Below are 14,412 nucleotides of genomic sequence, written 5' to 3'. Positions count from 1 at the left end.
GTTCTCCAGTTTCAGTTAAACATGTTGTATCTGTTCTTTCTCTGGTTCTCACTGAGTCTCTCTTTGCAGAGCACTGGGTCGCTGGGCTCGCTGGGTTCGCTCTCTCCGGCCACGTTAACAGCTCGCATCCTGAACGAGTACTCCTGCTTCTCCATCAGGCCTCTTAGGGAGTGTTCCATTATACTGATGTCCTCTGCCACGCGGATCCAGTCCATGTTGCCACTCTTCAGCATCTCAATGATGTAGCCATCGATCTTTGCTCCACCGTCGTGCTCTGGTTTGGTCCACATCACGAAACAGGAAGTCTTAGCCACGTCCTTCACCGTGGGTTTACCAGGAGGCCATGGAGGATCTGGAAGAAGAATAAGAACTTTTGACTCTGAAAGGATTTTAGATGCGAATACAAAACTACTCTGAGTGGGTGAATGTGTTTGTACCAATTGGATCTTTGACGAGGATCATGTCTGTCTCTTTGCTGGGTTTTCCAGTTCCAGCCAAATTCTCAGCCAGGACTCTAAACTTGTATTTCTTCCTGGTGGGAAGACCTTTGACCCTGCGGAGGAAAACACGTCACATCAACACAGTGAGAATCAGCAGAGTCCAGCATCAAACTCAGTTCAGATATTAGAAGAGATGGACTCACCTGTAGTTGGTGTCCTTGATCGGCAGCTTGTTGCATCTGATCCACTTGTCGTGGTCGGGTTCGTGTCTCTCCACCCAGTATCCTGTAATGGGGCTTCCTCCGTCCTCGTCAGGCTCGTACCAGGTCAGAGTCAGAGAGTCCTTGGCGATGTCCGAAGGCTCCAGCTTGTAAGGAGCTCCGGGAGTGTCTAAGGACAAGACAGGATGGATCAGTATCATCATGGACCTAAAGCACCAGAACCTGAGCTGAAATGGTCCATTAAAGAAACAGCTGGTAAAGACCACTACTGGAGCAAAACATCGTAACTCTCCCTTTGTCTGTGATGATTATAAAAGTCTTTCACAAAAGACACTTCCACGGTGAGTGTCTTCCCACTGGGACAAACCTCAGTCCCGTGGTTAGGTGACCTACCGAAGGGATATCTGGCGATGATGGACGGATGTTCAGCCGCTGGACCAACACCAAACTGGTTCTCTGCGTAGACTCTGAAGATGTACTCCTTGAACTTGACCAGACCCACGGCTTTGTAGGTGGTCTGTTTGATGGTGGAGGACAGACGGTGCCAGATCTCGCTGTCGACAGCTCGGCGCTCGACAATGTAGTTGGTGACTCTGGAGCCGCCGTCATCGCGCGGAGGGTTCCAGGCCAGGAAGCAGGATTCGTTGGTGATCTCAGAGATGTCGAAGGCAGCTGGAGGACCAGGCTTATCTGTGTGAGGGAAGAATATTTCAAATTCAATTATCCTGAAAAAGTTTCTTTGAAAACCTTCTTTGTACCATTTATTTTCTCTTTTGTCAAAAGGTCGTACCGAGGATGTTGACGTCGACGGTGGCTGTGGCGCGGCCGCTGCTGTTGGTGGCTTCAATGATGTAGGTTGAGCTATCGTCTCTCTTGGTCTTGGCGATAGTGACAGTTGAGTGTCCCGTCTTGGTGTCAATGGAAACTCTGTCCTCTGCTTTGAGGACCAGGTCGGCCTTGGTCCACTTCACCCGGGGCTCGGGCTTACCCGTCACCTCAGCGGGGAGTTCAATCTTGCTGCCGGCTTTGGCGGTCAGACCGGCCAACAGCTTGGCGTCCAGATGGATCTCTGGAGGTTCTGCATGGATGACAGGAAGGAGGGTCAGAAACTTAGTCACAACAGAAAATGACAAATGAAAGGAATTAGTTTGTCTTATCTTGTAAGGAAGATGCTCGGGTACCTTTGGGATCAACGGCCTGGATCTCGTCTGTGGCCTTGCAGGGTCGGCCTGCTCCGAGTCCATTCAGGGCTCGGACTCTGTAGGAGTACCACTGGCCCTCGATCAGACCGGTAACCTGGCACTTCAGCTCAGGCACCATGTCCCCACAGGGCTCCCACTTATCAGTTCCTCTCTGGCAGCGATCGACGTTGTAGCCTCGGATGCCACTGCCACCGTCGTACTTTGGTGGCTCCCAGGTCAGGAAGATGCCGCTGGCGGACTTGTCCCTCCACTTCAAATTCTCTGGAGGATCGGGCACAGCTGGTGGAGAAATGAGATGGAGAGGTTAGAAAGTTCTTTGACTCACGGTTTCATTAACCAGACATTTTAATCTCTGGTCAGACTCACTGGCAGGAGAGGAGATGCTGACGGGCTCGTCGATGTACGCCGGCTCTCCTGGTCCACACTTGTTACAGGCGGTTACTCTGAACAGATACTCCTTCCCTTCAACCACGTCGGTGACAGTAAACTCCTGATCCTGGACTCCTGTGGCCACCTGACACACATATCACAGTAGCTAGTCATCAGCATACAAGATTATGACGATATAGTGAACAGAAAATTGTTTAGTTATAACAATGTGAGACATGATTAAAGAACATCAACCATCAGTCAGTCGGCATGAATCTCGTGTCGTACCTTGACCCAGGTCTTGCGGGACACGTCTCGTTTCTCCACCTGGTAGCCTGTCAGAGGACTTCCTCCGTCGTGCTCGGGCGCCTCCCAGCTCAGGTGGACATGCTGCCGTGTCACCTCCAGAACCTTGAAGTCCTTCGGAGCGCTGGGTGCAGCTGGAGGAGAAACAGAGAAACAATGACACCAAATCTTTAGTCAAAGTAAACGCTGTGCTGGTTTCTTCATCACAAACTGATCCGATTAGAAACTATTTAGTCTTTAACGCTGTACCGATGACGTTGACTTCGATCTCTCCAGAGACAGATGTGACGTCGTTCTCCAGCTGCAGGACGTAGATGCCTTTGTCCGGGCGGACGCTTGGTGTGACGATCAGTTCTGTGAATGTGGACTTGGTCATCAGGCTGATTCGCTCATCGGCAGTGGTCAGCTCCTTCTCTCCGAAGGTCCACTTGGCGACGGGGGTCGGGTATCCGGAGATGGGGACTCTGATGCTGAGAGGCTGAGGGACGATGACCTCCAGGCCATTTTTGAAAGCACTCAGGTCAAAGGTCGGACCGACTGGAGAGGGGAGAGAGAGGCATGATGGGAAGTGAAACATTACATGTCACTTATCTTCAACCAGAATATTAAAGAGCGACCGACACAGAGTGTTCTTCTCACCATGTGGGTCGTCAGCCAGCAGGGGTCCGTTTACATTTGATGGGTCAGAGACGCCGGCCGCGTTTTCAGCAAACACTCTGTAGTTGTACTTGGTTCCATATTTCAGACCAGACACCTGAGGTCAAAGGTTACAGGTACAGCGTTGAAACAAAACAAAACAAGTCTGAGTTTTAGAATGAATCTGAATCATGAGGCTGCACAACTAACAGAGAAGCTTTTGACGTAGCCTGACGGGCTAACTTAGCCCCTGTGGGAGAGTTAGGTTGAAACCTTTCAAAGATTACGTCCATTACACATCTGACAGGAAACAGCAAACCAGGAAGAAGCTGAATGAATATCCGTACCTTGTAGAAGAGGTCGGGGCAGAGGCGGGCGTTGCAGCGCAGCCACTTGTCGGTGCCGTCCACACAGCGTTCGATGATGTAACCGGTGATCATGCTACCTCCGTTCCTCAGAGGAGTCTCCCAGGCGAGCTGCACCGAGCTCTTGTTCTGGTCTTGCCAGGAAAGGTTCAGAGGAGGACTGGGACGCTCTGCAGGGTCCAAAAATAAATGATCTCATTAATTCATGTGGAGTTTTATTTTGTATAAATGAAGTTACTCCCAACAGAATGTTTAATTTGTCAATCCTCATGTTTTTCGTCTCACCAATGGGATCCATGATCTTGACGGGCCGCGAGGCGTCGCTGGGTTTGCCGACGCCGGCTTTGTTCTCGGCTTTGACTCTGAAGATGTACTCTTTGTTCTCTATGACATCGTTGATGATGGCGCTGAGCTCGTCGGCCTTGGTCACCTGCACGGGCGACCACTTCACCGACGTGCAGTCACGTAGCTCGATGATGTACGAGGTGATGGGAGAGCCGCCGTCCGACCCGGGAGTCTCCCAGGAGACGGTGCAGCCGAACTTTGAGACATTTCCTACGATCACGTTCAAAGGAGCTTCAGGAACCTCTGTAAGAAAAGAGACAGAAGAAAGTAGGAGCAACATTCTGCTTTTCTGAGAAATGTTGAACGATTGGATTGAACGAATAGATTAAATAATGATAAAATCTTTTTAAAATGTATATACCTATATATAAATATATATACTAATTCATTTTCAATTTACAAATGTCCAAAGAGGGAGGGGTTCCACTATCTAAACCATCTACTGCTCCAATCAAATGAACCTCAAGGATCAATTATCGATCCGTAACTCAAACATTACACAAAACAACACATAAAACCAACTGTGGTGGAGAGAAACTAACAAGTACAGTAAAAGGTTCAGTTAGTGAAAGTCTACAGGGGTTAATGTGTTAATATATCCATGATAAAAGTGATTTGATGTGTAACTATAGCAAATTGTACATGATGTTATACATTTGATCATTTCAGTTCAGTTAATGTCTTTTCTTTGCTCATCAACTCATTTAACATAGAAATATAAAAAAAACAAAGCAGCTGTTCTCACCGAACTTGTTCTTGGCCTGTACGGGTTTGTCGGTCTCTACGATGGGTCCGCTGCCAACCCGGTTTCGGGCGCAGACTCTGAACAGGTACATGGAGTCTCTGTGGAGGCCGGTCACCGTGTACTCAGGACTGTCGGCCTGCTCTGTGGCCAGCGTCCAGGTCTTTCGCTTCACGTCGCGTCTCTCCACCACGTAGCCAATGACCTTGCTGCCCCCGTCACTCTCAGGCTCCTCCCATGCCAGGCTGACCTCACCATCTGCGGTATCGACCACCTGCAGGTTCTTCACAGGTCCGGGGACGTCTGTGGAGCAAAACCAAAAACTGGTCATGACGACGAACACAAGAACAGATGGTGACACTGGACTGTTTTATTTTGTGTGTAACTTTATTTCATTCTTTTCTATTTAAAGAACTTATGATCTTTCTCTTGTGTCGATTTATTTATTACAAACTCAAAATCTAAAGTAGTCTCCATGACTGAGTGAAGTCTGCCATCTGCTGTTCAAACCAGGTACTGCACTGAAAGTGTCTCCGGCACACACACACACACACACACACACACACACACACACACACACACACACACACACACACACTTTTAGTATATTTAACTTGTTTAGTTTTTACTTCCTGTCCTGTATTTAGTAGCTTTAATTTTCTTTCCTTCTTTTCTCTACTTAATATTTTTTGTTGAGCACCAAACACCAAAGTAAATTCCTTATGTGTTGAAAACCTACTTGGGGATAAATCTGATTCTGATTCAACAGATTAATCCTCATTTATTTCGAATGTACAAGAAAACAAGTGTGTTTCCATTTAGTAGCTTTCGATCACATGACCTTAAAACCAGAGTATTTCCTGGTTTGGGCGTTGACCTGCTGTAGTTAACCTGCTGTAGTTAACCTGCTGTAGTTGACCTGCTGTAGTTAACCTGCTGTAGTTGACCTGCTGTAGTTGACCTGCTGTAGTTGACCTGCTGTAGTTAACCTGCTGTAGTTGACCTGCTGTAGTTGACCTGCTGTAGTTAACCTGCTGTAGTTGACCTGCTGTAGTTAACCTGCTGTAGTTAACCTGCTGTAGTTGACCTGCTGTAGTTGACCTGCTGTAGTTGACCTGCTGTAGTTGACCTGCTGTAGTTGACCTGCTGTAGTTAACCTGCTGTAGTTGACCTGCTGTAGTTAACCTGCTGTAGTTAACCTGCTGTAGTTAACCTGCTGTAGTTGACCTGCTGTAGTTGACCTGCTGTAGTTGACCTGCTGTAGTTAACCTGCTGTAGTTGACCTGCTGTAGTTGACCTGCTGTAGTTGACCTGCTGTAGTTAACCTGCTGTAGTTGACCTGCTGTAGTTGACCTGCTGTAGTTAACCTGCTGTAGTTAACCTGCTGTAGTTGACCTGCTGTAGTTGACCTGCTGTAGTTGACCTGCTGTAGTTGACCTGCTGTAGTTGACCTGCTGTAGTTGACCTGCTGTAGTTAACCTGCTGTAGTTGACCTGCTGTAGTTGACCTGCTGTAGTTAACCTGCTGTAGTTGACCTGCTGTAGTTGACCTGCTGTAGTTGACCTGCTGTAGTTGACCTGCTGTAGTTGACCTGCTGTAGTTGACCTGCTGTAGTTAACCTGCTGTAGTTAACCTGCTGTAGTTGACCTGCTGTAGTTGACCTGCTGTAGTTGACCTGCTGTAGTTAACCTGCTGTAGTTAACCTGCTGTAGTTGACCTGCTGTAGTTGACCTGCTGTAGTTGACCTGCTGTAGTTAACCTGCTGTAGTTGACCTGCTGTAGTTGACCTGCTGTAGTTAACCTGCTGTAGTTGACCTGCTGTAGTTAACCTGCTGTAGTTAACCTGCTGTAGTTGACCTGCTGTAGTTGACCTGCTGTGGTTGACCTGCTGTAGTTGACCTGCTGTAGTTGACCTGCTGTAGTTGACCTGCTGTAGTTGACCTGCTGTAGTTGACCTGCTGTAGTTAACCTGCTGTAGTTGACCTGCTGTAGTTGACCTGCTGTAGTTAACCTGCTGTAGTTAACCTGCTGTAGTTGACCTGCTGTAGTTGACCTGCTGTAGTTGACCTGCTGTAGTTGACCTGCTGTAGTTGACCTGCTGTAGTTGACCTGCTGTAGTTGACCTGCTGTAGTTGACCTGCTGTAGTTAACCTGCATTTAATCTCTGTATAAAGAGCAGATATGACTCGAGATCCAGTTTTGACGACATCTCACCAATGACGTCGAGGTTGATGAAGGCTTCTCCCTCTCCGTGTTTGTTCTTGATCGTGATCTTGTATCGGCCCTCGTCGGACTTCTTGGGGTCCTTCAGCCGATACTCTGTGCGGTCAGTGGAGGTGTGGATGTCGTCTTTGGGCAGACTCTGGTTGTCGTACAGCCAGTCGGCCTGGGCCTGCGGGTAGGCGCTGTAAGGGACGGCCATGACGATGGGCTTCCCGGCGTCTGTGACGTAGCTCTGGTCCGTGGTCTTTATCTGAGGCACAGCTTGAGGAGGAGGAAGGAGACAGCGTCAGAGTGACAACATCAAACAGACTTGAGCAGAACGATGGCTGATGGAGGCTGCTCCTCGATGGTGGAGAAGTGGTGATGGTGGCGGGTGAAGCTCTTACCTGCCAGCTCCAGCTTGGCCTTGGCGTCTTTGTCCTTGACGATGATTCTGTACTCGCCCTGGTCTCGAGGTCTGATCTCACACACCTGCAGTCTGTGGACTTTACCCTCACTCATCATCTGGTACTTGTCTCCCTGGACGACCGTCATGTTGTTCCTCAACCACTTCACCTCCACTCTGTCCTTGTTCAGCTCCACCTCGAACACGATGTCCGAGCCGGGGGGTTCGAACACGTCCTGTGGCGGTCTGACGATCTCCACCGGCGTCTCTGTGGGACAGGAAATCATGACGCGGAGGAACAGAGCAGGAACTAGTTCAGACAGAACATTAGGTTCAGTTCTCACCTTCAACAAAGAGTCTGGCTCTGGACCTCTTCTCATCCACACCACAGGCGTATTCACACTCATCATCAGGTCTGCACTCTTTGATACGTAACGTGCAAATCTTTCCGTCTTTTTCAAACTTGTATCTGTAAAAATGAAAAATAAACTGAGTTGAAAAGGGAAACCGGAGTGAGCAGGGTTTATAATTGAGGATGTGATCAGCTGACGTACCTGGGTCCTTCTCTGATCTCACGTCCATTCCTGTACCACTTGACTTCTGCTTTCTCTTTGGTCAGTTTACATGAGAACTCTGCGTCCTCGAACTCGGTGATGGTCTGGTCCTTCAGCTGCATGCTGAAGTCTGTCGGCGCCTCGCTGATGATCAGCTCCGCTGTGGACTTGTTGTCTCCGGCCACGGCAGTGTACTCGCCCTCGTCAGCCAGCGTGCAGTCTTTGATGGTGAGCGTGTGCTTGTCTTGGTCCACTCTGTAAACGACTCGTTTGCTGAAGGCGATCTCCTCCCCGCCCTTCATCCACTTCAGCGTGGCGTTGGGCCTGTTGACCTTACAGGAGAAGCTAACGGTCTTCTTCTCCTGAGTGTCGATGTCCTCCAGAGGAACCATGATCCTCAGACTCTCCTCTGGAGGACAAACAAATTCACGTCAAAAACAATCTCAGACAAAAACACTATCATCACACAAACTTTACCCTGACATCCCGATTCAAAGCTGGTTTAAAGAAGCGGTGAAGCTCTGACCTTTGACGGTGAGGTTGCCTGAGCTCTTGGCCTGTTCTCCTCTCTGATTGGTCAGGTTGATGCTGTAGTTGGCTTCATCTCCCTTCTGAGCGTCTCTGATCCTCAGAGAGAAGACGTTGTCTCTCTGGACCATCACGTACTTGCTGCTCTCAAACAATGTCTCCTCGTTCTTCAGCCACTTGGCCTTTGCTCCCTCCGTGTTCACTTCGCAGTTCAGGACGACCTCCTGACCTTCTTTAGCCTCCGTGTCCTTCAGCGGCGTGATGATCTTCAGTTTCTCTGCAGGAAAAGAAAACATCAGACGCTGACTCTTCAGACCGATGTCATTAATGTTTTTAATAATTCAAACGATTAATAAAACATGAGAACGAAACCTAAACTTCAGATAAAAGGTTTTATTTTCTCTGATGTTTAACGTTTCTGTTGAAAACAGTAAAAGAGGAAAATTCTAAAAACTTCAGTAAAGAGGAAATTATAGAAAACTAAACTGTGTTTTTATATATCATTTTCTTACCGAGAACCGCGAGGTCTGCGCCGGCTCTGGTCGCTCCGATCATCACCACGTATCCACCCTCGTCTTTCAGCTCGCTGCTCTTGATGACCAGCGTTCGCCGCTTGCCGTCGCTGACCATCTGGTATTTGTCTCCTGCCTCCAGCTCCTTGTCGTCTTTCAGCCATTTGACCTCGTAGGTTTCCTTGGAGACGGAGCAGGTGAACTCCGCCTTCTCGCCCTCCACCACCTCCTGGCCTTGAGGCCTGGAGATGAACTCAGCTGCCAGTTCTGCCACAAACAACGAGAGGTCAGAGGTTAGAGTTTGTGACGTGATTAAATAACCTGTGGTTTTATTATTTTATGATTTTCTTTTTTCTCTTCACACCATTAATCTTGAGGTTTCCGGAAGTCTTGACGCTGGTACTCAGTCGACAGTTGTACTCGCCGCCGTCGGCCATCTTCAGGTCCTGGATGAGGAGGATCCTCCTCTTACCGTCCACGATGTTCTCGTGGCGGCCGCCCTCCGGCAGCTCCTCGTCTCCTTTGTACCAGGTGACGTCAGCGCTGGGTTTGGAGACCTCGCAGATCAGCTTCACGCTGTCCGTCTCCGTTCCCTCAACGTTAGACAGATTCTTGGTGAATCTCGTCTCCTCCTCTGCAGCGAGGGAAACAAAGTCACGTGAGAAAGACATTCTGAATCCACAGCCGCACAAACACGTCTGTGATTTAACGTAATAAACACGAGGAAGAAAAATGTCTTCAGCTTCATGTGTTCATCAGTTTTTCTTGAGATTAGAAATTAACAAGACGACGCAAAAGCTCAGAAAAACTAACCTGAAGTTCTGATTTTAGTTGGATTTAGGTTAAAAGAGTCGTTTTCAAATTCACAGAGAAGTGAATGAAATAAAAATGATTTCATGTGATCAGAGTCTGATCAAAACAATAAAGAGTGATGAAGAAAGCACAGCCTGAGAAGACGGAATCCGGGGATTGAATCCACCACATGATCCTGAACGTTTCATATCAAAGCAGCTTTTATATAAAATGATCATTTCAACATAAGAATCAAAGACAGTTAGTTTGATTCTTACCAACGACAGTGAGCATGCCGGAGGACTTGGACGTCTTGGCGTCACATTCGTATTCAGCTTCATCATCAAACGCAGACTTGTGGACGATGAGGATGTGTTGGCGACCTTGAGCGATAATTTCATACTTCTTCCCCTTTCTGATTTCACTTCCTTCCTTTAACCAGCGGATCTGCAGGACGGACAGGAAGAGGACACCTCAGAGACAGAAACCTTTATTGGCAGTGTTGTGTGGAAACAGACAAACAGTCGGAGCTTCTCACTTTGACGTCCTCTCTGGACACTTCACACTCAAACCTGGCAGATTCCTTCTCTTTGACCTCGACGTCATGGAGCGGCTTTGAGAACTCGACATGAGGAGCTGACGACACAAAGACAAAGAGTCAACAACACCATTCCTGTCTCCTGTTTTTGAGATATGTACAGTTTTCTCTGCTCCTCTCCTGCAGCTCTCAGTTTTATCAACATGTTTTTCACAGCACGTAATGAAAAGTAACGACTTCATAACGAGCTGCAACATGAGGTAGAAGTCAGAGTCCTCGACTTTCTGCTGCAAAAAGAATGAAGGTTTTCTTTATTAGTTTTCATTTGAGATTGATTTAAACAGGAGCATGAAAACAAAGATCTCCTGCAGGCAGAAGCTTCCTTAAGTAAAACCAGAGATTACTTTAAAGTCCTCAACTGGGTTCTTCCTCCCCTAAACTGTTTTTGAGAGTTTTTACGTAGTTACGTGAAAGTCGCACGTCACATTTTTATAAAAGTTCCTTAAAGACTGTACAACTTCTACAAAAGTCTGAGTTCACTCACGTTCAACGTTGAGGAAACAGGAGGTTTTGAAGTCTTTTGCGTCACAGGTGTACGTCCTGGAGTCGTCCAGAGTGCAGTCGTGGATGAGCAGCGCCCTCTTGTGGCCATCGATGATCATCTCGTACTTCTTGGTCTTCCTGATGTCTTGTCCATCTCGGAACCATCGAACCTCTGCCTGCTCTCTGGAAACTTCACACTCCAGTGTAGCGGTGGCTTCCTCCTCCACCGTCTGGTCCTCCAGAGGCTTCGTAAACTCCACTGCCGGCTCTGAGCACACACACGCACACAAACACACACACACGCACAAACACGCACACGCACACACACGCACGCACAAACACACACGCACAAACACACACGCACACGCACAAACACACACACACACACACACACGCACACAAACACGCACACACACGCACAAACACGCGCACACACACACACACACACACACACACACACACACAGATTTTAATCTCAAACTGTTTCTTATTATTTTACTCAACACAGTAAATTAACATTATTATTCCTGTTATTCATTTCTATTTTAAAACTTTATCTGTTGTTTTAAGGTTAATGAAATGCTGGGTCGCTCTCTGATGATGTCACAATGTATGGCCACGCCCTCAGGTAGACATCAACATCACAGCTCTTTAATGTAACGTCCAGTAGAATCATGCCTTACCTCTGACGGTGAGCGACGCCTCCGTCTGGAAGTCTTTGGCAGTGAGTTGGACTTGTCCGGCTTCATTCAGCTGAACGTCTCGCAGAGTCAGACTGTGGACTTTACCCTCGGCCTTCAGCACCACCTGTACAACAACCAGAGGTTAACACCACCTGTACAACCACCAGAGGTTAACACCACCTGTACAACAACCAGAGGTTAACACCACCTGTACAACAACCAGAGGTTAACACCACCTGTACAACCACCAGAGGTTAACACCACCTGTACAACCACCAGAGGTTAACACCACCTGTACAACCACCAGAGGTTAACACCACCTGTACAACAACCAGAGGTTAACACCACCTGTACAACCACCAGAGGTTAACACCACCTGTACAACCACCAGAGGTTAACACCACCTGTACAACCACCAGAGGTTAACACCACCTGTACAACCACCAGAGGTTAACACCACCTGTACAACAACCAGAGGTTAACACCACCTGTACAACCACCAGAGGTTAACACCACCTGTACAACCACCAGAGGTTAACACCACCTGTACAACAACCAGAGGTTAACACCACCTGTACAACCACCAGAGGTTAACACCACCTGTACAACCACCAGAGGTTAACACCACCTGTACAACCACCAGAGGTTAACACCACCTGTACAACAACCAGAGGTTAACACCACCTGTACAACAACCAGAGGTTAACACCACCTGTACAACAACCAGAGATTAACACCACCTGTACAACCACCAGAGGTTAACACCACCTGTACAACCACCAGAGGTTAACACCACCTGTACAACCACCAGAGGTTAACACCACCTGTACAACAACCAGAGGTTAACACCACCTGTACAACAACCAGAGGTTAACACCACCTGTACAACCACCAGAGGTTAACACCACCTGTACAACAACCAGAGGTTAACACCACCTGTACAACAACCAGAGGTTAACACCACCTGTACAACCACCAGAGGTTAACACCACCTGTACAACCACCAGAGGTTAACACCACCTGTACAACAACCAGAGGTTAACAGCTGGTGATCAGTATTAACTGATAATCTGACTGCTGAGGGTTTTGCTTCCCTTGTCCGTCAGCATTAATAGAGACTGTCAGTCAGGGCTCTTCACTTCTCTGTGGAAATCTTTTCTTACTCTCTCCTTCGCCGTGACGAGTTTTCAAACTTGTTTTTTACACTTTTTGGCAGCGACAATCAGACGTGTGCTAACTTCTAATAACGTAGACTTTAAGGCTGTGCCCTGAGCATCGTCTGCTAGGTTCAACAGTTTGACCCGGTTCAGGTCCACGGACTGAACCCCAGTGACTGGGATGATGATTCTCGTCTCTCAGTTCTGTCTGAGGCTCAGAAGTGGCTTCTCTGGTCTTCAGGACACACGGGGTCATCAGCTGAGACCTGACAGCTAAAACGAACTCAGCTGCTTTCTTGCCCCCGATTTAAACTATTCGACCTCTGACCCCTGAGGGATGATTTTACCACACGACCACAACTGTAAATCACATTGAGCCGCCTGAGAACGCAGAAGTCAAACCTTTAACTGTTCAAACTGTCGTGTCCAACATTACAGAAACAATAAAAACAAGCTTTTTCTTATTCTGTTTTCTTTCATTAAATCCACACTTTCAACATTATATGTCCTTCATCCAGGATGGTGATCTATCTATCTATGATCTTCTATAACAGAGAATAAACATTCAGGTCAATAATAGGTGGGGGGGGGGTCTCACATCGTCACGGCACTGGAGAAAGAACATTTTAACTTAAACACAAACTAAAGTTAATATTATTGTTAACATAAGTTACACTGAATTAATTTGTATTTGTTACTAAATAAATAAACTTTTTAAGTTGGTCCAACATCCGACACTTTCACACTGAAACTAAAGAATCTGTCGTTTCTCAGCTTTTCTTCATGAACCAGGATTTAAAGAGTAAAAGTTTAAATACTTTAAATCTCTTATTTTATTTATGATTTTAACTGATCCAGATCAACAATCTCAGTTCAGACGATAAAACAGGAAACAGTTCATGATAAAGATTTTACAATCTATTAAATATGTGAATATGAAACATTATTTGAAACAAGTCAAATGTAAGGACCAGTGATTTTGAAGAAACAGCTGATGAAGTGTGTGAATCTGTGACATCAGTAACGCACAGTTGCACAAGCGCTGAGGGATCGAGTGTCGGTGGAAACCTCAGGTCTCGGGTTTCACCTGATAATCAAACTAATCCACTGTAAACACTGATGTGGTTTCACAGCAGCTTCCGAGCTAAGGCCGACTCTGATTTCAGCCGAAACCTGCAAACGTCTCAACGGCATCAGGGAAACCCTGCGAGCACATCGTGTGATTTTAAAGTGAAGCTGTCAAACTGCTCCTGTTGCCACCTGCCCAGCACTTCAGCCTCCTGCAGCTGTTAAAAATACCCCCCCCAGAATCGCTGGCGGGGCAGAAAAGTCTCCTACCGTGTTCTCTCAAAACCAGGATCGAGTGCTCAGCTGTAACCCTGAACCTCCAGCAGCCAGCAGGCCCTTATATGAAGACTGAGTCGGGCCGCAGGAAGAAAACTGAACATTGTGTTTTACTGGAGAATTAAGATGCATCTGGATCTGCACCAGGATCAGGATCTAAAGAACCAGGACCTGGACCAGGACGAGGCCTGGACTCATCGTGACTTTAACAGAATGTGAACAGGTCTGGAGTTTCAGGAAGTGCAGGTGGAGAAACTCTCAGGTGAGTTGGGACTTACTCTGTCGCTTGGTTCCAGCTTGGTTCCCCCCAGCAGCCACTCGACAGCGATGTCTTCGTAGGACAGCTCGCACTCGAAGGTGGCGGTCTCTCCTGCGGTCACGGTGACGTCATTCAGAGGCTTCGCCAGGCCAATCACTCGGGCTTTGGATTGGGGAGAAGACATGGTTAGCCCCGCCCTGAAACAATAATCCAAGAACTCCTGAAAGGGTTAATCCTCAGTGGTTAATCCTCATGGTGTGAGCGAGCT

The 14,412-nt window shown here is 47.6% G+C and overlaps 1 protein-coding gene across 6 annotated transcripts in view; it reads right to left on the bottom strand.

Annotated features, from left to right (window-relative positions):
• The window catches only part of ttn.2 (titin, tandem duplicate 2), a 186,791-nt gene that overhangs the window by 76,987 nt on the left and 95,392 nt on the right, over positions 1-14,412 (bottom strand). For all 6 annotated transcript variants that reach the window (XM_034573338.1, XM_034573339.1, XM_034573341.1 and 3 more), the window contains 25 exons: positions 14,164-14,306; positions 11,385-11,508; positions 10,703-10,969; positions 10,159-10,256; positions 9,899-10,067; positions 9,193-9,462; positions 8,829-9,095; positions 8,315-8,593; positions 7,789-8,197; positions 7,579-7,703; positions 7,236-7,502; positions 6,841-7,110; positions 4,630-4,929; positions 3,825-4,127; positions 3,522-3,709; positions 3,178-3,292; positions 2,788-3,075; positions 2,521-2,672; positions 2,230-2,377; positions 1,843-2,142; positions 1,452-1,739; positions 1,055-1,351; positions 644-830; positions 438-553; positions 53-352 (listed from right to left, as the gene is read on the bottom strand). In XM_034573338.1, coding sequence (XP_034429229.1) covers positions 53-352; positions 438-553; positions 644-830; positions 1,055-1,351; positions 1,452-1,739; positions 1,843-2,142; positions 2,230-2,377; positions 2,521-2,672; positions 2,788-3,075; positions 3,178-3,292; positions 3,522-3,709; positions 3,825-4,127; positions 4,630-4,929; positions 6,841-7,110; positions 7,236-7,502; positions 7,579-7,703; positions 7,789-8,197; positions 8,315-8,593; positions 8,829-9,095; positions 9,193-9,462; positions 9,899-10,067; positions 10,159-10,256; positions 10,703-10,969; positions 11,385-11,508; positions 14,164-14,306 — 5,670 coding nt within the window. The remainder of the gene's footprint in view (positions 1-52; positions 353-437; positions 554-643; positions 831-1,054; positions 1,352-1,451; positions 1,740-1,842; positions 2,143-2,229; positions 2,378-2,520; positions 2,673-2,787; positions 3,076-3,177; positions 3,293-3,521; positions 3,710-3,824; positions 4,128-4,629; positions 4,930-6,840; positions 7,111-7,235; positions 7,503-7,578; positions 7,704-7,788; positions 8,198-8,314; positions 8,594-8,828; positions 9,096-9,192; positions 9,463-9,898; positions 10,068-10,158; positions 10,257-10,702; positions 10,970-11,384; positions 11,509-14,163; positions 14,307-14,412) is intronic.

This window comes from Hippoglossus hippoglossus, chromosome 21, assembly GCF_009819705.1.
Source record: "Hippoglossus hippoglossus isolate fHipHip1 chromosome 21, fHipHip1.pri, whole genome shotgun sequence".
Taxonomy (NCBI): Eukaryota; Metazoa; Chordata; class Actinopteri; order Pleuronectiformes; family Pleuronectidae; genus Hippoglossus; species Hippoglossus hippoglossus.
Note: the sequence above shows the minus strand (reverse complement) of the source record. Positions and strands in the feature narration are given on the sequence as shown.